At 40.2% G+C, this 26,164-nt stretch overlaps 1 protein-coding gene across 1 annotated transcript in view; it reads right to left on the reverse strand.

The window, feature by feature from the left end:
- ano2b (anoctamin 2b) overlaps window positions 1–26,164 on the reverse strand; it is a 119,438-nt gene that overhangs the window by 33,606 nt on the left and 59,668 nt on the right. The window contains exons 17-23 of the mRNA XM_050036193.1: window positions 25,725–25,808; window positions 14,053–14,127; window positions 13,601–13,802; window positions 11,980–12,091; window positions 11,065–11,122; window positions 10,860–10,960; window positions 6,072–6,214 (exon numbers count right to left, since the gene is read on the reverse strand). Coding sequence (XP_049892150.1) covers window positions 6,072–6,214; window positions 10,860–10,960; window positions 11,065–11,122; window positions 11,980–12,091; window positions 13,601–13,802; window positions 14,053–14,127; window positions 25,725–25,808 — 775 coding nt within the window. The remainder of the gene's footprint in view (window positions 1–6,071; window positions 6,215–10,859; window positions 10,961–11,064; window positions 11,123–11,979; window positions 12,092–13,600; window positions 13,803–14,052; window positions 14,128–25,724; window positions 25,809–26,164) is intronic.

The raw sequence follows: 26,164 nt of genomic DNA on the forward strand, positions 1-26,164 counted from the left end.
GAGGTTTTTTTGTGTCTTTATGTCATTATTTTGTATGTCTTTGAATTTGTTTTGTTGCCCTTTTTTGTAGCTATTTTGTGTCTCTTTGCAATTCCTTATCTGTCATTTAGAGTATGGAACTGGCTGGTATGTGTTAATTTGAGTGACATTTCAAGGGGAGGGCCAATGGGGCCCCTAACGCCTTGGGCCCCTGGGCCTGTGCCTGGTAGGCCCATTTAGTAATCCATCCATGACTCTACAGAGGTAGGTGTTAGCAAACACAGAAAGTCTGGTTAAAAACGTATCCCTTGACCCACTAGGCTGGTTGGTGTATACAGAAACAGGGCTGATCCCAGGCCTGTGGGCAAGGTTAAAGACATAACCTTTATCACATTATTGCTGCTACAAACTTTAAACAAATGACCAAAACAGCATCCACCTGCTTCCTAAGAATGTGGAGAGGAAACATGAGAAAGACAAGGCAGTTTGCCTGACTCTGGCTCATGTACGTCTCTGATCGCAGCAGTGGAACTTAAGCAGTGTGGGAACGGGGATTTCCAGTGAGCGGGAGACTGACGGCTTAACCTCCGGACGCCACGCGGAGACAAAGAGCGGAGAGGAAGAAAATACGACAGTGGAGCGGCGAGCGCTAGAGGGCAAGCTTAGAATAACCTCGCTATCTACCTGAGCCGAGGTTGACGGGTTCAAGGTTGGCCCAGGCACACACAGAGAAGACACTTACATCTTGACACGAGCACCAGGTCTCACAGACGAATGCATCAATACAACACACAGTTACAGACAAGCACACACACAAATAATAAATGAGTTAACACAACCCCAGAACTACCCATTCATACATCTAACAGCTATGTGTGAGTGTATGCTTACACGTAGAGCTCAGACATTTCTGACATTCCTTGCTGTGCCCTGCAGGGACATCAGCTCGCTCTTCTTTTTTTCTCTCCCTCAACCCTCCTCTCTGTCCTCACTCCATATCACATAAAATCTACACATCATCACAATACCATCTAGATTATTCTGAACTCTGGAGGATGTTAACACGGGTCTTGATTCCACCAAACAAAACAGATCGCAGCTAAGATACAAGTAAAAGCTTTTTGCTTTTCCTAATTATAGTTGTCCAAATATCTGAAGATGTTTTCAGCAGTTCTTGAGTCCTGCAGTACAGATATTTCTAATGCACTCAGCCTGGTCCATCGTTCAGAGGTTTCTCAGCTTATTTTGGACCAACACAAGAATATTTCCCACGTGGAACATGTCAGATTTTACCAACAAAACTTTACTTGCTATTTATAATTTAACCAAAATTGTCGGGTTTTTTTTTTTATGGCTTTGACCTCAGGCCAGGCTCACAGCCAGTTCTGCTAGTTCACAATCCTTCACATACAGCAGTTGCCAATTTCTGAAGTCAAGCTTGTTGCTGCATGTTTGCTGAACTTCTGCTGCACTTTGACTCCACTGACCTGGAGGAAATGCTCCGCAAAAAATCAAGCTGCGTGGCCATATTAGCTTACACTATCAGTCATCTGTACATTTACCTGCTGTATGTGAATCTGTCAACATGTTTATTTCTGCAGTAAAGTTGGTCTTTTTAACGTAGGGGTCTGTGGGTATAGACTTCACTGAACGGCCAGCCTCATGTGGCCGTTCAGAGAACTCAGTATTTGGCACTTCCACATCGTCTTAATTTTTCCGCCCCAGACCCGCTTGGGTAAAATCAATTCATCAACTGATCAGTCAAGACTGTTCACATCTAAAACAGGACAACATAGGTCGTTTTCACAAGCAGAAACTATAACTAATATTGACATTTATTGTTAGGTGGCTACCTTTAGTGGCTGTGGTAATTATTACAGGAGCAAAGTCCACTTAGGGGAGAAAGGTTAAACAAACACAGGACTTTCAACCAGGAGAACGGTGTTTGTGTCCCAAGAGACAAAGTCTGCGTTGAGTTGCTCAGTTGTTCTTTAATAACCTAATGTGGTATGCTGTAGTATGTCACGTGATCCTTTTGACACTTTATTTTTAGGGCTGCCCCGACTAAGAGTTTTCCTAGTCAACCAGTAGTCGTTATTTAGGGCCATTACTCAACTAGTCGCCCGCATGTTTACGATATTAATTTAATTATTAAATTATATATTTGGGGCGGAGCAACACAATGGTTTGAGTTCATGGTCTGAGAAAGAATAGTATCCTAACCTAATCTTAACTTTTTATCTACAAGTGCACGTCACACACTGAGCGAGCCACCTGTTAATGACGCTGTTGGCAAAGCAGTAATGATTGTGCTAAGTGGCTAGTCGGCATGTAGCTAATTACATGTTTCAGATGATACGTCATGTTTGTAGGCGACAAATGATGACAAATGTTTGTCTGCAAGAGTTTACACATCACCTTGGGTTCGTCCTTCACCTTCTCAAAATGATCCCACACTTTGGATTTCCTGCCCGACATGTTATCAACAAGCCTGTGTAATAACCGTAGGTACCAGCCCTGTAAATTAACAGGACTCCTGTCTGACTGCTGATCATGGCCACTTCCTGTGTCTGTCCTTTCAAATTAAATACCCACATGATCCAGTCATATAGGTTTTGATTGATTTTGATAAGGCGAAGCACCTAATGGAGTCTCACATTGCTTCTCCCTCCACTCACGAACCATCCAGACTTTTCTCCTCCATACTGTACATTGCTGCTGCTTGTCTTTGCCATATATGCTGTTGCTGGCAGCCCAGCATGTGCACGAGCAGTTGAAGACTCCTTCTTTCTCTGATTGGTTGTTTCGTTCAGGTGCGGAGTTTTCTTGTGAATGCCATTAGGAGCACTAAGAGGAGGAGGAGCCTGATATTTTCATATCTTATCTTCCTCACTTACCACTGTCAGAATATAGTGACAATTTCCATAAATATAAGTTAGTTATAATTTATAAAAGTTGTCTACTGTAGCTTCAACAACTTTCATGACCTGCCGACTGTCATCTGCAATTTTCTGATTACAAATTTACCCAAAACACTTACATTTAAGTTTTTTTTAATCTTATTTTCCATTATGAAAAGTTACAGCTAAGCAGGTGTTGGTTTGTTAGGACTGTTGCTGGTAGTAAGGGTAAAATAGGCATGACTGTAACTGTGTGAGTGTATGTGTGTGTACCTTCAGACATAACAACCTAACACCTGTGGCTCTTCACCAGCTCCATATAGTAACTTTTCCCTCCTCCAGTAAATCAGTCAACTTTTACTGGGACATAACTGTCCTTCCTTTAAACTACTTAACCTGGGAATGACCTTAATGATGTTTAGCAGACTGACACACTGTCCAGGAAAATTAAGGGAAACCATGAATAATCTTAATTTTATTTTCATGTCATTGTAATACATTTTCCTCCATCTCATTTCATCTCATTTTTGTTATTAAGTTATACTTTTTTCGCTGCCTGCCACTCTTTGTCAGGGTGAAATTTAATGAGCCTCAGCATAACGTTTGGTTAACAGTTTTTTTTCCCCGACCATGTTTTATTTGTGCCAACAACAGTAAAGACAGACTCGTGGTTGCAGGCTGTGTCACTGCCAGTTTTCCACAGTGGGTCTATTTTCATTAATGTAAAAATTTAGGGGTTTTCCATGACTGAAGCCATGTAATGCAACAAATGTGTTTAAACTAAGTTGGACATTGTGTTACAATTTGTTAAATATGTAATAGGACCTCTTGAAATTAAATGACTGGAACCCTGCATTGATTAAATTAGATTACATATCTTTAAGAGCCCACACTGCAGCATGTGTGGTTCTCTTCTTACTCCTGTAGACTCCCATAAATCTACAGAAGCCTGTCTGAAAACATTATACTGGAAAGCTGCTTTGTCAGCCCCTTCTTAGCCTCCCAACATGATGGCATGCTCCTCCTGACTATTTGCAAACACTCACCCAACAGCTGGTGACAGGCCTGTACTGTATAAACATGATGTCATTTCCTATTAAATTCAGACAGCTCAGAAACAACAAAGGCACATTTTCCTTTTCCATTTGAATAACTAGAAAAGTGCCTGAAAAAGTGAAGGCAAATCCAATTCTGGCATTTGGACCAAAGCACTGCAAAGACAAGGGCTATGAATGAAAGTGAAAGCCATTCAAAATAATGTGTCACTTGCTAATTACCTGCTGGCCTTAAACATTAAACATGTTGATTTAAATACACAGCTGAGATTGATTCTGCCTGAGAGAGGAAAATTTTTAATCTCCAGTGTTTATGTGTTTTGGTTTGTGATGGACATGGATACAATGTGTGTGTGCCCTTTTGCAGGTGGATGAAAGCAACAAGTCCAAACTAAATCACAAAGTACATTTTTTTTTTGTGACCTACAAAAGTCATAACTCACGTCTCCTGTAAAGGTTCTTGTCAGGTCAACATAAGGCATTTCAACATCTGACAAATGCTGTTAACAAGCATGGTCTTGATGAGTGTGTGTGAACAATATGCAAATATCCTCAATATGCCCCTTATACCAGGTGTGCCCTTTTATCCACCCAGTCACCAGAAAAAAAATGTTGGCATTGTAAGTTTCCATAAACCTTGGATATGTTACAATTGTACAATGCACATGTATCATAGCAAGTGTAGAGTGTCTTAAACAGAGAAGATGGCGGAAAGACAGAGAGGAAGGAGAGATATTCTCCGTATATTGAACGACAGTGATTTAATAAGACGCTACCGGCTTGATCGTGCAGGGAGAATGATTGTGGTTGACCTCATCAGGGATGAGCTTACTTTTCCCACCCAGCGTAGTAACGCAATAACGCCCGTTTTGGATTACAGCACGTACCAGCGCTTCTCACACTCATCGCTTGTGCGTAAAAGGAGAGGGAACAACGCATTGATTTGTCGGGCAATGCGCTCCCAAGTCTACCTCTTCCCTTGTGCCGTGATCCCAGGACCGAATTTCCCTCTTAAAACTCCTTTGTTCTCCTCCATGAGCTGCGCCAACAGCAGGCACTGCTCTTCTGTCCAGTTCGGCTTTCTCGTTCTTTTTTTCTCCATTTCATTTGTTGTTTTGGTCATTCTGCCAAATCAAACTGCTTTTTACAAGGATGCCAGCAATCACAGTAATTGCTGACAGCTGAGTCTGTGTCCACCATTAATATCAAATAGATTAAGCTGTAAAATTACCAGCATGGCGAGTAAACATAACAATAAGCAAATCAATATAATAATCGGCATGTGAATGAGGTACGTTCAAACATTCTGAAGTTGTGTAACAATTAATTTAATTTTGCTGAGTTTCATCATCATGACATAAAATTATTTTCACGATTACACATTTCTTAAAACAGTCTAAGTTCTATGATCGGTTGATTTCACTGTCCATTCATTACTAGGAGCGCATTTGTTTTTCTTTTTTTTTTCTTTTTTTCTTTTTGTAACAACTAATCACAGCTTTTAGAAGACTGTGTCATACCTAGCAACGGGGTCAACCACACCACCTCGCTAAGATAAACGTTTGTGTCCCCTCCTTGCTCAGAGTTGCTCTCAGAAACTTCCTGAATCACTCTTAAGCTAAGATTCCTTGCTAGGAATTTTTAGGCTAAGTTAGGAGCTCTCTGAGAGGACTCTGAGAATCTTTGTGAATACGGGCCCAGGTGTTTTTTAGTGAAACACTGGGTGCAACTTCAGTGCTGAGTGTGCCACCAAAAGCCAATAAGACATTGGCAGCATTTCCAGCTACGACTGTGCTGCCAAAACCTGGTGTATTTAGCCAAAACATAACCATAACCACGTGATTTTTGAGAAAACCACACGTTAACGTAAAGACAAGTCTCTGCATGTCTACTACATAATACTGTACAAATGTAACATATTCATGATTAGCAGACACATACAGCGCCAACATTTTCTTTGGCAGTCGGCTTGCTTTTACCTGAGAAGGTCCTCGCACATTCAGATGATAAAACGCCTCTCAGTGCCGTGAGAGATGTTATATCATTTGAGTACTTGTTTTAAAAGTATGTTGACTTAATGGCTATTCTTTACCGATGAAGTTATTTTTTTTCTGTGTGTGTGTGTGTGCAGACTCACTCATCTCCATGTATTCGGGCGTGAGGCCTTCAAAGGGAGCCAGGGCGTAGTCCAAGTTCCACTGCTGTGGAGGCCTCTCCTCCTCCAGCTCCTTCTCCGTTGGTGCTTTATCCTTTATCGCACGCACCAGCTTCTTCAACTTCCTGTTGGAATGGAGGGAGAGGTGGAGGAGAAGGTGAGGAGAGGAAAGAGTCAAGGTTAAGACTTAATAATTCTGTATTGTGTGTGTACACGTACTCAGTGTACAGTAAGTCCTATCTAAAGTAAAGAAATGTACATCAAATAAAAACTGTGAATAACCAAATTTAAAATGTGGTTAGATTAGTGCAGTGAGACAGTTATGTAATTGCAGACAGGGATTGAAAGTTGCTTGAACAGAACTTATTACTTGATATCCCACATGGATGTACAGAAACTGTCTTGCTTGTTTAAGGTAAGTTAAATTGTATCGTTTCACTGAATCTGGTATTTCTCTAAGCTAAAAAGCTGCACTTGGCACATTTTCTGTAGCTGGAAGATTGGATTTCAAATCCTGATTCATATGAAAAACAAATATGTCTCTTGAACAAATAAACTACCTGTATTTACTTTACAAGGCACAGGGCCTGCAGTGTTTATAATTTATGAATGTGAAGCAGGGTGGTGTTCACGTGTTGGATGTGTACTCAGTAAACTTTCCCTGGAACAAAAGAAGCGGACGGGGTTTCTGCTTCTAAACATAACACACAAGCAGGTATTTACACTGGTAATACTAAACATTTTATTGCAAGCCAACTGGACTCACAGCCAGAAGCTGACTGTTTTCTAAGAAAAGTGGTCGCTGAAGAGAGCGGCCAGCAGACTGGCGTTCAACTGAAAACTGAAGCTGTGTGATGCAAACAAACTGCTGCTGGGAAACGCAGCGGGAGAGCACAGAGAGAGCCAGGTACACAAGAGTTTTACGCGTGTCTTTCTGTAAGTACATGGCCCAGTGGAAATAAGTCCAACTCACAGTTTGAGTGTGTGTGTGCATGTACAGTATTTGTCCATATGCACTGTATATATGAACATGTAAAATGATGCATGTAGGACGACACTGATGTGTGCAATGTGTGTACGTTTGGTTGTATATGCATATAACTGTGTACTGCTTTAATAAAAACTCTTACTGATTAAAGCAGCTACATGCATGACTGCATTATTTAAGTGGTAATCTCACACACACACACACACACACACGCACAGGGGAGTTTGTACGGCACATTTCGAGGAGGCAGTGAAAGTATAAATGTAACTTTCCTTTAAACATTCACATATTCACATAAAGTACATGCAGACACACGTGTCCACACTCATACACACACGCTTACAGTTTGAGGACACACACACACTGCACACACAGTCATGTTGCTGCTGCTGGCCTAAAAAGAGATTAGAGGTTTCTGATGTAGGTCAGGACTCTCTTACTCCGTCTGCACGTTTCATGTATGTTCCCACCTCCTCCGCCCGGTGTTCCTTTTTTCTCTTTCTGTAGCAATAACATTGTTTTACAATTATGCTGTGAAAAATTCAAGTCATCCCTCAAAAATGTAACCAGAAGTTTAACTGGGTAATGTGCCAGTTAATATAAAAACATTAATTCAACCTGCATTTCGCAATTTTTCTTGTGAATGGGGTCGCTGGTAGAGAAGCTAAAGGCCTAGATATTTATTCAGGAGTTTGGGTTTGCAAAGGACCATCAATACTGCACTTACAATGTAATAATAATAAATAATGAATTTATTTGATATAGTACCTTTCACTGAAATAAAATTCAATCATTGAATATATTTGTGTGTTAAATACAAAAATGTATATATTCATCAGATGCCAGAAACATGACCCCTAAGATGATACTGTAGCAGCGAGTGTCTGCTCCATGTGTAGGCAGGCAATTGTTCAACAGGTAAATCATAACTACTATGTTGAGGATACATAAATTGTGGACAGTCTTTCGGTGCAGTGTTTTTGTGGATCTGTTATGTATTTTCTGCCCTCTAGTGGTGGAAATGACTTAATGCAGCTTAATTTTAACTGACAAAAATATATATCTTTTTGGAAGAATTTTGGCTTTTATTAGGTATGTCTTTAATTTGGACAGGTAAAGTACACAAAACCAAGTGGTGTATTTTTCCTGTTACACTGTACGTTAAATACCAAAGGTTTTCAATGTCTGACTGAACTCCCTCAAAAAAAAAAAAGAGACACTTAACGTGTTGACAATGCCCACCCCATATTCTGAAACTGAGGTGCGCTGTGTGCTACAGCTTGTTGTTTTTTAGCCTATATTTGTTCATATTTTTGGCAAATCGGCAGTGTTGCGGAGTAGTGAACTAGGGTAGCTAAAGTAGTAGTTTACAAAAACTACATTTTGCCATAGTTTGCTGGTAGTTCAGCTTCATTCATATTTGCATAGTAATTTATTTTTTGGCCTTTTTTGTGTAGTTAACTTTGAAACTACAAACAACTTAGGATCATAAAAGGAAAGGCATTTCTTTACTTTAATTAAACTCCCTTTGACCTCAATTAGTCATAAGTATTGATTATGTATTAGTATTAATTGTATTCATTAACAAATGTTAAGATAAGTTGTTGCATGCTATTTTACCTGGCTGACTGAGAAACCCTGCTTGGTGCAATAATTCCACCTGGACTTATGTTTCTGATGGACAATGTGTACAAAACTAAACCTGACATTCCTTGCACATTTGTTTATGTAAGACCTGTGAACAAGTGGGCATTTTTGCAATTAACTCAGTTGAGCCGTATTTTTGCTGCCCTGTGACTTTTTTGTACTATATTTTGTGGGGCTGTCACATTGTGGTCAGTTGGTCGATTGGTTAGTCGACATGTTCTTGTCTGACCAAATTCTCATTGGTTGGACAATCACTGGTGTTACTAAGGCCGTGTGTCCATCAGAGCATTTCTTTAACCAGCTGGAAATGGCAGTTCTTGTTGTTGAGTACTTGTATTTGTCCCCTGTGACCATTGGTCTTTGTGGTATTTGTCCCACCCCCTCTCCATTGGGATTGAATGGCTGCTGACAGTGACAAGCCCAGCGCTTTACCCAAAGTTAAACATTTTAAACTAATTTTCAATTGGAAACAGATAAATAATCACAAAGGACATTCAGTGTGGGATTTATCATTATGGATTGATTTTAATCGTATTAATTAAGTCTCCAAAAAGACACTGCAGTTCAAGACTGGATGATAAAGCTTCTGAAAGGAAGAGGATCACACCAATGTCTTTTATGTCTGATTTTTCTCATCGGTTCTGTTCAACAATCTGTGGCAAGACGGCCAATTGCACACAGCTCAGCTGGAAAAGCGTTATAGTGTGCAGTTTATTTCCAGATATATTACACTGGAGATCACATTTATATTTCACTCAAAGTATTCCACTTGCCTGAACACAGACTTCAACTCAAGCCCTGTGACGGGAAAGCATTTTTTCCCCCGTTGACCAGTCCAATGGTTGAAGAGTAGGTAGAATTTCAGTCGACCAAGATTTTCTTCAGTTGCTTACAGCCCTAATATTTTGTTGTAATTCTGTATCACATGTAAATTGTTAAAATGAATATTTTCAACATAGTAGTTCGAACTAATTTTTCTAAGTAGCTTTAGTTAACCAAACTAAATTTCCTTCCAGGGTAGCTGTACTGTAGTTTCTTCTCCCAGTTTGAAGTGATTGGCAGCTTGCAAAGCTATGGTTTCAAAGTAGCCTCTACAACACTGCAAATTCAAATCATATAAAGTATGCCAAATTAGTTATTAGCAGTTCTTGTTTGCAATGTAAACATGGATATACAGACACCTATCACTGTACTACTGTGATACTGAGGAAAACTTAAAATTGGGACAACTCTCAGGCAAGTTCTGGAACATTTCAAACCTAAATATGTCACAATGAGTCAACGAGACTGTCCCGGGCTCCTCCAAATGCAGCAAAAACACACCCTTCTTTTATTATTCAACAGGCCATGACTCTTGTGGGCAGACACTTGTTTTGGTCTCATGGGTGGGAGCTCAAAATGACGTGACTGTAAGGTCTCCATAGACCTGAGTCCTCTTTGGGAGGATTTGGGCTCCTACTATGTGTTTTTTAAATGGCCAGGTCTATCGCTTACATCTTTAGATGGGAGCTTTTAGGGTCAGGTATAATTTTTTAAACCTGTGAAAACCTCTAATGTACTGGCTTCACTCAGCCGCTCAGACATTCTCCATAAAACCTCACACTGGCCCACAGTATGAGACTGTGGTTTAACTGGTCGTCTCCCAGGTGTCAAAGCTTTTAAGTGGATGAATGTAAAGCAGATGAGTAGATGGTACGTAGATGGTATCATGGTATGTGCCATGGCTCGCTGATCCCTCAGGACGTCCTGGAGAAACCAGTGTTTGATGAGATCCGCCTGACAGTACCGGAGGTCAAGCTGTGCTTACAGCAACAGTAACAGTGCAGCCTGAAGCCAAAAGGCTCCACTGGTGTGTGACAGTAATTATAAACAGAGCCGACCTCTGACCCCTGAGCTGAGCTGTTACACAAGATGAAGCACCACTGTACAGACACAGGAAGAATGTTAATAGTAACAAAAAAGGAAAGAGGGACGCTTGTGAGTAAGCATCTGGATGTGTGTTTAGGTGTCAGACAATGAGACATCAGACAGAGTATCCCACTTTTGTTTACTTGCTCTTGTGCATTCAGCATCTCCAGATCTTAAAAACGTCATACTAAGTGAGCAAATGCAAAAAAGGAGTGTGGTCTACTTACGGGATGCCGATCTCAAAGATGTTGTTCTGGATCAGCTGCTTCCCCAGCATGATGATGCTGAGCTGAATGCACAGCTCAATGAGGCAGCCTCCTGGTGCACACTGAGGGACACACACACTTCATTTGTACACTTACTCATTGTCACTTTATGTTTCAGTTACTCAGCCAAATGAAAAAAAGCACTGATACAAAGAACGATACAAACCTCCTCCATCCGATAATCATTGAAGACGTACACGTAATTTCCAGGTCGACCAGCAAACCTGCGAAAACACACAACAATGACTGAGGAGCTTCATTTGGATTTACCCGTTAGCAATGTGTTTTTATTTCTGAAATGGATGTATTTGTGTTATAGCATCCAGTGTAATCCAGCAAGCATGTTAAAGCATGTCATCGCTGCCCACAGAAAACCATGCATCTCCAAATATGGAGATTCCAATTTTTTTACACAAACAAAGGGAATAAATATTCTTTTATGGTTGGAGAATATTCTCCTTATTCAGCTGGATAACCCCATTTAGACAGCTGAAAAATGCATTGTCACAAAGCTCAAAACAAGCACATGGAAAATCAGCCCAGTCACCACAAAAAAAAAAAGTTTTGCGTTGTATGTTTCTGCAAACCACAAATATGTTACATTTGTAAGTTTCATATGTATCAAATCAGCATTTCTGAAGTGACGTAGTATATGAGCTGACTTTGCCATCACGAGGTAGACGGGATAGCGGATGGTGTGATACCTAGGCGAGACCACTGCCAAGGTGTTTCTACCGGGGATAGTACCATGAAAAGCAGTTATCTTTTACCGAGACGTTGAAGGCTTCTCCAACCGTGAATGTGCACCAAAATTGTTTTTCTAAGTCTAAATATGATCTTTCCAAACATTACATTACGTTTTTGTGCCTGAACATAACCACAGCATTGTTGAAACATAAAAATTCAATGTATCCACTACATAATAGCGTAGAAATGTAATGTATCCTGAGTTTGTAGAAATGTACATTGCCAACATTTGCTGTGGCTGCTGGGTTAGGAAAACTGATGCTTTGGAGATACATGGTTTTCACAGGATAGCGTTGCACGAATGTACTCCTACACACACGAATGCAGGACTTACCGTCCCTTGAAGAAAGCCACGTAAAAGATGGGTGCGTATGCGTTCATAAACTTGAGCAGGAAGGCTTTGAGGATGAGGCGCTCCTCAAAGTTGGTTTCTGTTTTAGGAATCTCTGAAAAACAGGTACAGTGAAACTGTCAGAGAGACTTGACATGGTGTTGTTTTGTGAGGACAGCAAGGGGGATGGAAAGAACGACAAATGAAGGGGAGTTTTTGAGACACAAGGTTTGGCTATCGTTATTTCTTTAAAGAGATGCTGAGGGTTTTCTACAGTGTGTTTTTTTTCAGTTCAGGGTGAAGCGGTGATTCTGTCAGTTTGACTCTTGAATTTAAGTCATAACATGATCACTGTGGTGGAAGTAGGTTAAAATACTAGCACTTTTCACATGGCATATTCACAGACACACACACACACACACACACACACACACACAGATACACTCTCCCTCGTTCTCACACTTCTGCTTCCCATTCTTTTCCTCTATTTCAGAGGTTTTGAATATGAATGTAAATGTGGTTGAAACCTCCTGGGATGACTGATGGGATGACTGGAGCATGAAAACATCAAAGTTTCATCAAACTGTCCACCAAGAGCCAGAAAAACTCTTTCTGTTGCTCTCTCTCTCTATGTCTCTCTCTCTCTATGTCTCTCTCTCTCTNGATGATGACTACATGTAAAATGCTGACTTTGTTTAGCAAGGTGCCGGGGCAGTATTCTGATTATTTATAGTATCTTGGTCTCATTTTTGAAACATGTCATCACGGATGTAAAAAACACCAATGACGGATTCCCATTAGCATTGAGGAAGAATCATCATTGCTGATGGCAATATGGTTTATTTTTAAGGGGGTGAAATGAAAGTGAAGCATATCCACTGCAGCCTTTTTTTGCCCTACGAGAGGAAAGAATTATCACCTGGACTAGCTTATTTTCAAGAGGCTTCATTGGTGGTGTTTTTAAGGTAACCCTTACGTTAAAGGGAAAAGTCTGACATTTTAGAAAATACCTTACACGCTGTCTTGCTGAAGGTTAAGCTTTATGAGAAGATCGACACCACTCTCAAATCTTTCAAGTAAATATTAAGACAGAGCCTGGAGACATGGTTAGCTTAGCTTAGCACAAAGACCAAAAGCAGGGGGAAACAGTTAGCCTTGCACTATCCAAAGGAATGAAAATATTCACGTCCAAGTTTCACTAATCAACGTAATATATCTTGTTTGGATATTGTGTACAAAACAAGTTGTGGTTTGATGGGTCATTATGTCATTTTTATCGTTAGACGGACCAGCGCTAACGACTCCCTCCTGCTCCCAGTTGTCGGGCTAAGCTAAGCTAACCATCGCTGTCTCAAATAATGTCTCACTATTTATTTATATGGAGCAAAACTTGGATGAATTAACTTGGAAAAGAAAAGTGCTCACTAATGCTAATTCTAACCAATCTGTGACCAAACTTTGTGAGAAATATATCCATTAAGTGCCTTAAAAAGTCTCAGATCTTTAACTTAAACCTGTGATTAATGGGAGCAAAGACAAAAGTGCTGTGTTTATATTTCTGTTTAGTGTAACAGCTGAGATAGCATAACTAAATGAGAGCATAAAACTGTATATTCTTCTGTACCTAGCTCAGTCAGCCACAATGCCACAGCGCCGTAGATTTCATCAAGGATCAGAATGACCACCAGGTTGATGATGACCGCAGTGGCCGTCACTGTCACTCGAACATTAGACTTGGTCTCTGGGTCAGGACTCATCGCCATCAGGGCTGACACTGTGATGCGGTAGATAATGACACCAAAGACTGCTGAGAACGTCAAGCCAAACTGGGAGCAGAGAGGAGGAAAAGAAAGAAAATAAATAAGTTATTACTTGACCATATTTGTCTGATACTCACAGAGCAGAGGCTGAATTAATATTTCAAAGGTCACATCGATGTAGGTCAGTCATATACTCACTTATGTACATTAGCTTATCATACACGTGTTTATTAATCTATTTTAAGTGCTGTCATCCATATATGCTGACAAATGTATGATCCTAAGTACGGCATTAACCTGATTTTTATGTACTAACCATAAAGAGGATAGAGGAAACATTGATGAAGTATCCAGGGAGACGGTCTTTCCAGGTCAACTTCTCTATGGCAGCCTGACAGGAAGGACAGGAGGACACGGGGGGGACAAGAGAGGAAAGTTAGTACAATGGCCAAACCTTAATCAACTTTTGTTGGGAAATCTGTGATGCAGAACACAGGGCCGCCCACTGAGACATCATGAAAGAGAAAAAAGGAAGGAAAAAGCTTTTTCACAAGTTTGTATTGATTGAAAAATAAATCTGTCTTGTCAATGTCCTGATGTAAAACCATTGTCACAGCTTCCTGTCTTCCTTTCAAATGGTTTGTAAAAGCTGAATGGAGAGTTGAAGCAGCAGCAGCCATCTGTATTTCACTGCCTCCACAGGAAGTGTTACCACATCTCAACAGAGAGAAATAAAGGAGCACAATGGCCCGTTATACAGTCTGAATCCTACATTTAGAGACCAGCTTGGAACAAATGTTTCCATTCCATGGACCCTGTGAATTATTTGCCCAGGCGATAATGTGGGAAATTTTGTTCAAGTGCTGTTGTACTATTGAAGTGAATCAAAAATATTGATCCTGTACATGAGGCGTGGTTTAATACAGCCTTTTTTCGTGAAAATATGCACTTGGAAGTATAAATGAGTAGTAAATAATCTGGAAAACTGTGCTGTATGTTTGACAAATTTGGGAAATATACTTATTTGCTTTCTTGCAGAGAGTTAGGTGACGCTGCTTTCATGCTTATACAAGGCCACCAGACTCCATTTAGAAAAACAATAATTTAGCATGCTGAAAACAGGAGCTGTTGGTCTACTACTGCTTCAATCAGTTAGTTTGTATGTGTTGCTGTGTGACTTTGGTAAATCTGAATCAACCCTTTTAAATGCCAAAGTCACACAATAACACAAACAAACTTACTAATCAAAGCAGCGGTAGACCGGCAGCTCCTGTGTTCACACATGTTAAATTACTGTTTTTCTCAATGGAGTCTGGCTTTCAGTGACATGATATAACACATGATATCTCAGTGTAGCATATACTTAAACTGAAATGGATGTTTTTAGGTGGGACCTTTTAGGGGGCTAAAATACATTTTGTTGCTGACCCCTCTACAGCAGTACATTGCTTAGCTTCTATGTTGGACTCCAGCCTGCTTTTCCAAACTGCAGGCGTTCTGACCGACATCTACGGTTTATTATATACTGACTACAAATAAGTACCCTGTACAACCCCACTTAAGCGAATCTGAACAATCCATTTAAGATGCAAAACAGTACTAGGATCCCAAGCTCTCTCAACTGAAATGCATTTTGTCCATGTGCCGCTTTCTCTTAACTCACTCAGTATGCAAAGTGTCACTCTGCCCACCATGCTCAGATCATGAAAACAGTAATAATAATTAGGGATCCTACATATTTAAAGACACATCTGGCAGGCCAAATCCAACCTTACGGCAGGCCTACTTTGGCCCATGGGTCCAGCTTTGGGCTACCCTTACAATAAGAAGAAAGACTAGAAGAAACATGACCAACACAAAACTTAATCAAGGACCTAGCCATTTGCCTGTTATTGATTAGCTGATCTTTGACCTCCCTGTAGAGGAGGGCAAGGAGTAGCAACAAAAGGGAGGACTGTATTGTTACTTTATGCCCCTTCTCCATAAAATAAAGACATGTTGGGAGTTGTCGAGGTGAGACTAAACTGTATTTTATCAACATTCAGTTCATCAGTGTGCAACATTAACACCACTGACTTTGCTCTGTTCTTGATTTTTTGAGACGTAGGGAAAAACTTTCCGAGCATTGGTCATCCAAAGACATTGTTCTGAAAGCTGGACTCTATTCTGAATTTTCTAATTTAAGATGGTGTGGTGCTCAAAAGGAGGGTAAAAATCATGTCAGAATTTCTTGATGCCCTCTAACCTGCTGGCTCCTCCCTCACACTCACTCTACAGAGTTAGCATGGCATGGTTCCCTGAACTTAAAACCAGTGGGAAAAGCTGACCTACTTGTGTCAAAAGGAAAGCTGCTCTCCTGGCCTGTCTGTGGTAAAATACAGTTTGATCTCTGCAAAAACAAACGCTGCATGTCCATCCTGACGTATGTGACCTCCTTCACCCACACACACACATATTTTTCCATGGGAAGGCAAAGGCAGGTAGGAATTTCACACACAGACACAGAATGATGTTCGAGGAGTCGGCTCATTAAAAGCTAATGTACAAGACAACAACACCATCTAGTGGGTACACTGGCACAGTGCAACCTGCAGTACAAGCTTACTCTATACACTAGCATTTCAATAACATACACAGTAATCTTCAACTTAATCCAACACACTGCTCTTTACTTTAACACTGTTTAGTTAAACCTGAACATAGTGCATTTTAAATAATAGTAAATTAAACATATTATTATTTAATTTAATTAATAACTCTTCCCTTTACATTTTATTAAATCCATTATAAGTCTGTCTCATATATTTTACCTTGATGCTTTGTGCTTTACATGATAGTGCTGCTGTATCAGGCCATTTAGCCATGAAACAGCTGTAAAAGAGACATGTAAGTGAAAAGGTAAAGCCCCTGTTTATTGCTTGCTTTCTTTGGCTAATATTCAGCCATTATTCCCTTATGAAGACTGGTGCTGGAGTGTATGGCACTGAGTTTCTACAGCCTGATGCAATGTTTCTCCTGCAGCTCAGGTTTTTCCTCTTTGTTTTATGAATAATACTATGAAAATGTTTAAGATGCAAACCGAGACTCTGAGTACTGATGTCTCCCTAACCTCTGAATCTGGCTGCATTTTTAACTGTCAAATTGTCATCAGTTTATCTAAACTCTGCAGTGTTTCCTCATGTGCTTCAGTTTGTTTTTAAGACTTAATCCAATATAGGTGAATCTGTCACCAGCAGTATGAAAGGTTGCTAAAAGTGCCTATTGAACGAGATAAATGTGAATCCCTGTGACTTTGAGTCCAAGTTTGTTTGGCAAAGACCCCCATAGGCTATTTTCAACCAGTTTAAACCGAAGAAAACCAACTGTACATCTCACCAGCATTTCTATTACAAAGTCTCTATGGCTAAAAATACTTCTACTTGAAAATTAAAGCTAGGGTAGGCAGTTTTCTAGAAAAGGCAAAAACAAAAAAAGATAGCAAAATTTGAAAATACAACCTCCTTCTGCAGCTCTCGCCTCTGTCCTAAGCCCCTCCCACCGGATGAGCATGGGCATATGCATGCACCTCATACAGTAACCCAGTGTTTCCCATACACTCTTTTTCTTTAATTTTATTGTAGTGCAGCACACAGCGCATTCCCTCACCCCTCCTTACCTACTCTGTCTATCAGATCACAAATGAGACAAGAACTAGATAGCACTCCTCTGTCCCTCCCCTTCACTCCCCGCTGCTTTGGACTGCTTCCCCGGAGGAGAGCTGGCAGCAGCTCTGGAGTCAGACCCTTGGTCTGCGGCTCTAGCAGTTCAAATTTGGCAAGCAAAATGGCAGCAACAGAAAGTTTGCTGATCCGCGGCCCAGTCCCAAGGAGCTGGGCTTTGCACTGGCTGGATTTGATTTACTGCTTATCTGAGCATTAACATTCATTCTTGACCTTTCATATGTGGTATGAGCTCCAGGGTAGTCTGTATTTGTCATTCAAAAAGGGAAACCTGTAGACTGTCTTGATGCTAGTTAGCTAGCACATTAACAACACAATCCAGTTTTGAAAGAACAAAGCATATTTACCAGGTGCTAGTGAACAACAACACAAACCATCACGAACAGTTTCTGCTAAAGAGCTCACTGGCTTAAGTAAAATAATCTTAATACTTGCATAACAAGTTTGTTACAATCTCCCTCAGTTTTGACTGTTTGTTTACTTTCCTCAATTCTGTTCTCTTTTCCTGCACTGAGCTGAACTGCAAATCAGAGTGACTGCCGATTCAAAGTGCTGAATCGACCCAAAAAAAAAAAAAGCTGATGGGGGCCGATGAGGGGCAACAGTGCAGGACACACCACACTGATGAGAGCGATAGACGCTCACTGACGGCTCAACATTGACCGACGACCGACCATTAACTTGGTGTTTCAGGGCCTTACGACCAAAAGCTCTGATAGCTAAAAAGTGGGCCTTTGAGATTACAATATCCTTACCATAAGTAATTATATCAAAATAACTAAAATAACCAGTTCTATCACAGTATATACAATCATAGAGATGCAGCAATAGATGCAGTTGTATTTAAAATTTGTGATATATGTGGAGAATGTCGTCTGTACAGAGGACACATTTATCCACCCTGCCCCTGCATGTTGAGCACTGCATCTGTCACTTTGATGTATTTTTATATCAAAGTGATTCTTTGTGAATTTTCAGACACATCATGGAAGCAGTGAATTTCACATTAAGCAGCATACTTGAGAGTCCTTTTATACTCTGGCCAATAAGAGCTCCTGTTAACTTCTGTCTGAGTGGGTTTGATTTTAGTGTAGAATATTCCTGCATATCTTTAAGTGTCTCTGAATACAAATGAGTTGTGAGATAAGACGACACATTAGGTAAGGTAATGTAAACAAATGACATATATTTGATCAATTCATCTAATGACGGTGAGGCATGTTTTTAAGGTTCTGTGCCTCTGACATGTGGCCTATTTTGCTTCCTTTGTCAAGAAGGAAGTTTATTGACTAATAAAATAATAATTAAAGATGTTTATCATATATAGGTTTTAGAACTTTGCAAACATGTCTGTTGACTAATATTCCGTTGGACGGACACATACAAGCTTCAAAGACACAAGTTATTTGTCTCTGTTGAACATACCTGAATGTGATTGTACAAATATCAAAGACACACTCTTTAAAATGTTCAAACTGGAATTTCCCTCATCAGGAACATTTGGTAAAGATAGATAATAATGGACAGATTTTTCAAAAACATCCATTGTTTACATTTGTCACTATAAAATCTCTGTATTTTTCTATATGCAAATGACCCATAACGGTCCCTCCTAGTCTGGCTGAGAGAATGAAATAAATCGGCCCTTTAGCAGGACAGTTTGATAAATGTTAATAACTTGATGTCAACATTTTTTTAGGACTGCCCAGATATAACAGCTGAACATCAGTACTGGCCAGTATCCGCCTTGCTAACTGCCATCGGCCTATCTGCAAATAAGATGCAGGGGATCAAGGTTACGGCATCCTCTCATCCCTTGGACAATTGAAAAAGTGTTTGGGACAAGCAGAGATCTTCTCCAGGATACCCTCAGGACCAAATGACACGTTAAACTCTATCAATCAATACATGTTGAAATCGGCAGGAGGAGAGCTAGTTAACATTAGCTGTTAGCAGCCAGTGACTGGAATCAACAGCAAATGGAGGCTGCACCAAGTTACATTATGAGGCACTAAAGGTTTATGTAATAAAAATTAGTATTGGGTGAAGGTAAATCATAATGATATCATGATGTGTTCAAATGTAATCATGTAAAATTTAGTTTTTGGTGAAAATGTTTAAATAAATACAGCTGTTTGAGGGAGAATGTTTTTGTTATATATAGTAAAAAGACATTTGAAGCAGTTTAAAAAAATGTTTTTCATGTGAATGAATGGAATATTAAAGGTTGTCTCATGAATAGGTATGACTGAATTTGTGGAATACATGACAACAAAAAGAAAACAAATTAACAAAATTATCTGTATTGGTATTGGTTATCAGCCTAATTTTTATTTTAAACATTGGTATCTGCCCAGAATTTCACAATCAGCGCATCTCTAGTTTTTTTCAATGCCCAGCCACTTGTCTGTTTAATTTGGGCTGAGTCTTAATTTCAAGCAAGATCCCTAAGAGCTTTTTCTTTATTTTATACCCACACACAAACAGGTTGATGAACTTGACAAATCAACTCACTGAAGGACAAAAAGATCTTCTTAGTGGGAGTGAGAGTGTGTGTGTGTGTGATGGTTGGCGGGGACAGCCGTCACAAAGGATGGTAGTAGAAAATGGGTCAGGTGTTATATTTGGCTTGTTACCTCCGTTGAGGAAAGCCCAGCGAAAGCCTTCATCTCATGACAGAGACCATTTTTATTTCTCTCTGTCACTCGCTCCCTCTGTTTATCAACCTCCCTCTCTTTACTTCTTTTTCGCCTTGTGTCAACACCCTGGTTGGCATACAGAGCACACAACATTCTAACTCATGTGCAAACTTATACAGTTGCAAGACTGCCCAAGATATTTACAAACACACACACCATCGGGATGGTATCACCCATCCATCCATCCATCATCTCTACCTACTTATCCTTTCTAAGTTTGCAGCAGACTGAGGCTCATCCTACACACACAAATGCTTCTTTATCCTTTATAATTAAACTACTCATACATTTGATGACTATAGGTGGCACATTTTACAAATCCATATCAGTCTAAATGTTGGGGCTCACATGTGGTTTTTTGCTATAAAGATGTTGACAGAATTTTTTAATTATAACTATCCAGTTAAGAAATGCAAACAAATGAAGCTGTGGGTTGTGTAGTTGCTAATATTCTGAATGGATGTGTATTTGGAAGCCTCACAGTTGTATAGTCATGCCCATCCTTACATACTGTGAGGTGCTGCAGTGACAGATTACAAGTGCTGCTCTGTCTATCTGTTGTCTTCTAACAGACAGATAAATATGATTTAAGAGTACAGAAATACACATGTAATGCTACCTCTGTAATAACTGGCAAAGAATGGTTATAAGTCAGATGCAAAATGTACAGCATGGATGGGAGAAAAACTGGATTCTTAGAGGCACTGGGATGCGGACATGGACAATTCAGCATTGATTCAAAACTTTAAAAAACTGATTTTCTAAATAAATGATGAATGTAAATGGTGGAACTCAAATGCGAGGGCAGTGCAGCCCTTGAGCAGTCAACAGAGCATCCACGTTGCCTATCTTGTTAGCTTATCTTGTGTCATCTTCACAAAAGTCAGCAGTTGTGGTCATGTTTTAATTTAATGTTTAAACAGAATTTGTGAGACAAATGTGGTGTGTATTCTGAATACTTGCTACATCAACAATTTGGAGATTAAAGGCCCAGATGCATCAAACCGACTTCTAAGAACTAGTGGCAATGAAAACCAACTGATGCGTCACCTCATGTTGCCAGTGCCACAGTCAAAATGTTGCACATGAACACACCGCAAAGACTACAGCTGCCGGCCAACCAGCATGTATGTTCTGTGACTGCGTGACAGGAAATAACTCTACCCACCAGCAGATGGCGGTAATCTATATTTGTCATTAAAAAAGGGAAACTAGAAGAGTGACAGGACGGATTCAAGATGCTAATTAGCCAGTTAGCACATTGACAATACAGCCTGATGCTGAAAGAAAAATTTATATATACTGTGCACTGCTGAACAATTACACAAACAATTCCGAACTGTTTCTGCTCTCAGTGGTCAAAAAAAATCTTACCTAATATAACAACTCTGCTTTGATCTCACACCCTCTCGACATTAGCTATTTTGCTTTCCTCTTTTCCGTTTCTCTTCTTGTGCACTGAGCTGAACTGCCAATCAGAGTGATCTAATGACAACACAACAAAGCACTCCACCTCCCCCTCATTTTGTTATTCGCATACAGGCAGGAGACTGTAAGGTGCTTTCAAATTAACTGTGGAGCATTTTGGATATGTTTCATACTGTGTTTCAGTGTAATAAGGATGTCAGTAAATGGTTTGTCTTACAATATAGCATACTAGAGGACTGAAAACTGTGCCCTCCTTTTCAAATCAAATCGACTTTGATTCAAATCAGGCACCAAAAATTGTATTAGAATCGAATCATGAGGTTACGTAAGATTTCCAAAGACACTCATACTTTCCAGTGCTAAAATATTTAAAATGGTCTTGTATGTATAATCTTATTTTAGCTCTTTGGACATGTCTCATGTTATTGGCACTGACAGCTCCTAATTTAAAAAATGATGTGAAAAGTTTTGACAGAGAACTGTCCGTCACTGAGGTGCAGAGATGGCTTCAGTTAATAAATAAACCAGAAGGTAACAAAAAAAAGCAGAAAGAACAGCATGTTTGTCACGTTAAGACCATGGCCTTTAAAGTCGCTAAACTGCCAAATTAATGTTTTTTGGTTTGTACACTGAGTAGTCATGAATATTATTGATATTGAATATAAAATGTATTGTAGCTAATGTCTTTAGATTTGATCCTACAGCACATTTCAGTGTCTCAGGTAACAAATCAAAAGCTTCATGTGTGTGTGAGAGAGAGAAAGAGATTTCTTTGTCGCCATAGTGACGTTCCCTAATCTTACCCCTGGCTTCCAGCCCAGCATGCCTCACTCCCACTCAGCCTCCCTCCCTCTGTTACTCTCCATCCCTCTGCTTCTCCAAGTCTCTCTCTGTCTCTCTCTCTCTCTATTTGTGTGTCTCTCTCATTGTCTTTTTGTCTTTGTCTCTTTTCATGCTGTGCACTCTTTGTCCTTTCAGTTTAGCTCCACAGACAATTGGTTGCAGGTGCAGAAATATAGTTACACCAGCAGCAGTCATGTTTCGCAGCAGAATTATGTACGTGTTATTGCAGGAAGAGCACAGGTGTAACTAATGACATTAATTACTGTTAACTCAGTTTCATTTACAGGAGATGTTTGTGAGCCAGCGAGCACAATAAGCTATCATTAATGTTATTAGTTACACCTGTCACTGATGAGTCGAAATGCCTGCTAAATGTGGGATTACAACTGTTAAAGATAACCTGTCGGTGGCACTCAGCCCTTAACTCATTCATGGAAGATGGAAAGCTTTAACAGCGGGTCACAAACACATCAGTAGTTTCCTGAAACTGATGGGCAGTGTAATTTTTTAACAATCATCACTCAAACAGGAGTAAGCAGTGCATTTACTGGGGACTATTTTCAGACGTAGATTAAGACGCATTTGGAATCAAGTGAGTAATAAAGGCCCAGAATAAACTACAGGTTGCTTGTGATGGTGACGTAATAATCGGTGCAACATTGATGCGTTTTAACATGTGATTTTTGCACAATATTACAGCTGTATGGCACAGAGGGAGTTGGTTTTGGTCTTTTCAAGGGATTTTTTGACAACAACAAACAACAGAATATCTCCAGCCTTATACTTAAATATTAATAAATGCAGTTTCTTTGTCTGCCAATCTTTAGCAATGTCTTTTAAACCAGCGTGTGTTTTGTTTGTGTATGACTTCCCTAACTCACACTCACACAGTATCCAACAGGGGGAAAAGGGAACAACAGAGGCTTATAATCCGTCATCAGGCAAAATCAGCCACACTGTCAGATATCACTGCGGGATAAACAAAGTATGCACAATTAAAATGAAGCTAAAATCATCATCATGTGTTTAGTGACACAAACAATCTCTCCATTTGTGAAAAGCTCAGTTTTAAAACCAGAGTGGAAATAAAAGGAACAATACTGGAACAATTCAATGATTCTACTGACCTATAAACTCGTTTATGTGTTACTCAGGACTTTCTCCATGTCGGGATATTTTCTTTCCCCAGTGATCTGACTGGTCAGTGGTCAGAGTGACCAGTGACCAGTTTGGATCTGATCATCTGAAGTTTAGCTGCCAAATTATCCGCAGACTACTGTAACAGTGTTCTTTATGGTACATCATCCAAAGTCCTAATTAACTCTAATACATCAGGAACTGTGCTGCCCATCTGCTCACCCATACCCGCTTCTGCACATCACCCCTGTCCCCAGAACCTCCACTGGCTCCCTGTCCCACAACGCATCCAATTCAAAGTCCTTCTCCTCACTCATAAAGCCCTCCATAACCAGGCACCCTCATACATCACTGACCTGCTCCACCGCCACACTCCTTCCCACAGCCTCCACTCCTCTGATGCCAACCTCCTGACTCCACCACTCAGGACCAAGCACCAGACCTTGGGCGACAGAGACTTTTCCATAGCCGCCCCCTCCCTCTGGAACACTCTCCCCAAACACATTTGACACTGCACTGACCTCTCTCGGTTCAAATCACTCATCAAAACTTATCTTTTCAAAACGGCATTTAATATGTGTGAATGATTTCGTGTGTATTTTGCTTGTTTTTAACTAATGTAAAGTGTCTTTGAGTACCATGAAAAGCGCTTTACAAATAAAATGTATTATTATTATTAGAGGTCTCCTCCTCCAAACGGACCCGGTTACTGAAACAGCAAGCACTGAATAAAGCAGTTTGGTTTTAAAAAAATCAGGGTTTCTTCAACGCTCTTTAGCAGGAGGAGGTGCTAGCTAAGCTGCTGCTAATGTTAGCTCAGCTTGTTTCTAGCTTGTTTAAAGGTTAGAATTCCTTTAGTCTTTGAATTCACCAGGTTTTTAGCAGTAGCAGAATTATCTGAAGAGGTCTCTTCCACTCCAAAATAAACAGACTTGGTGATTGAAACTGAATAAAACAGTTTCATCTTAAAAATTAGTGTCTCTCAGACACTCTTTGGTTGACAGGGAGGTCGGGGGGGCTGTGATCCGAGCTGATGCTAATGGTAACTTAGCTTGTTTCTCTGATAACTTACGATCAAGACGTTCAATGACTAAAATCTTCCATCCAGTTAAAAGATATAGCTAAAAAAGACGAAGGCCAAAAAAGTAATGGCGACATGTCTTGAAATCTATGCTTGAAACAGTAAGAAAGCAGTCGGCTGGAAATGTTCTAATGTTCAGCTATCAGGAAGACAGGCAGTGCTTATGGAAAACTTTGTGGTCCTCAAACATGCCATTAACTATAATCAGGGTTTGGTTACTTGACTCTACATTGGTAAAAGTTTTGGCTTCTCTGACTTGTTGACCTTTTCCCTCTGCTCTGCAACACGCTCCACCTGTTGGAGTTTCAAGACAGCACTGCCTCTGTTTTTGTTGATACAGACTGTATTTGTCTAAAATAACAGGTTTGTCTCCGTCTGCTGAAAGTAAGCACAGTCTGTTACTTCACTGCTGGCAAAATCTAGAATAATTGAGAAGTTTCGTTCCAAAAATGAGACGTCCATCACTGAGGATACTGTCACTTCTCCAAACAAAAACTGGTGGTGTTACATGGTCCAGTATTAAACACCTACTTGCAAAACAGTGATCAGTCACTGGAAATATTGAATTTAGGAAGCAAAATATTTCCAAATATAGACATCCCAGCAGACTGCTTTGAATAAAAAACCTTCAGTTATTATGGATGTCATTTCTACCTCATTAGTGGAAGAGAGAAGCTCACATAAGCTCTCACAGGACAGGAAATCTTTCGGTCAACTTCACTCAGGCAACAGACGCTGAAATAACAGTTCTGTCACGCTTTTAGTCCCACAAAGAGACTTGAAAGGATTACAAAGGCTCAGTTTGTTGCTGTGACTATCAGAAATACAGATTAATGTGAAAAAAAGTGCTCAGAAAGTTGCACAAACAAATACCTGAAGAGTTGAGACTGTAGAAGCCAGAGGATGGGACAGGAAGAGAAGAACAGATAGACAGCAGCCTGCAGGAGAGGAAAAGAGAGGAGAGGGACAGGGAGGTGAGGAAGGACAGGAAGGCAAGGAGGAGAAGGAAGGTGAAAGGAGGAGGGAGAGGAAGAGAAAGGTGAGGGAGAGGAAGAGAAAGGTGAGGGAGAGGAGGGGTTACCGGTATTCCTGCAGCCATGGCAGACAGTAGTTTTTGCCTCCATCTGTCCTTCCCTGTCACTGTCCCATCCTCCTGCTTCTCTGGCTACAACACAGAGGAACAGGTTACACACACACACACACACACACACACACAATAATAATAATTTAGTTTAGTACCATAATGTGTCTTAGTATTGAAAAATGTCTGATGCACACAAAGGATACCTGACGATTTATGCCACCATTGACTTTTCAAGCAATCTCACTGCACAGACAGATTTCTAATGTTGACCATGACAGTTCCACCTCAGTCAGTGCGCGTTGCTGTGATCTCAATCATTTGATGTAAGGGGGTCATAAAACTCCTGTGTTAGACCTGTGTTAAGTCTGTCACTTTTTAGTAAAGTCAGTTTTCTCGTTTTGACATTCTGACATGTTTAATTAACATTATCAGATGTT

The sequence above is a fragment of the Epinephelus moara genome, chromosome 23 (assembly GCF_006386435.1).
Source record: "Epinephelus moara isolate mb chromosome 23, YSFRI_EMoa_1.0, whole genome shotgun sequence".
NCBI lineage: Eukaryota > Metazoa > Chordata > Actinopteri > Perciformes > Serranidae > Epinephelus > Epinephelus moara.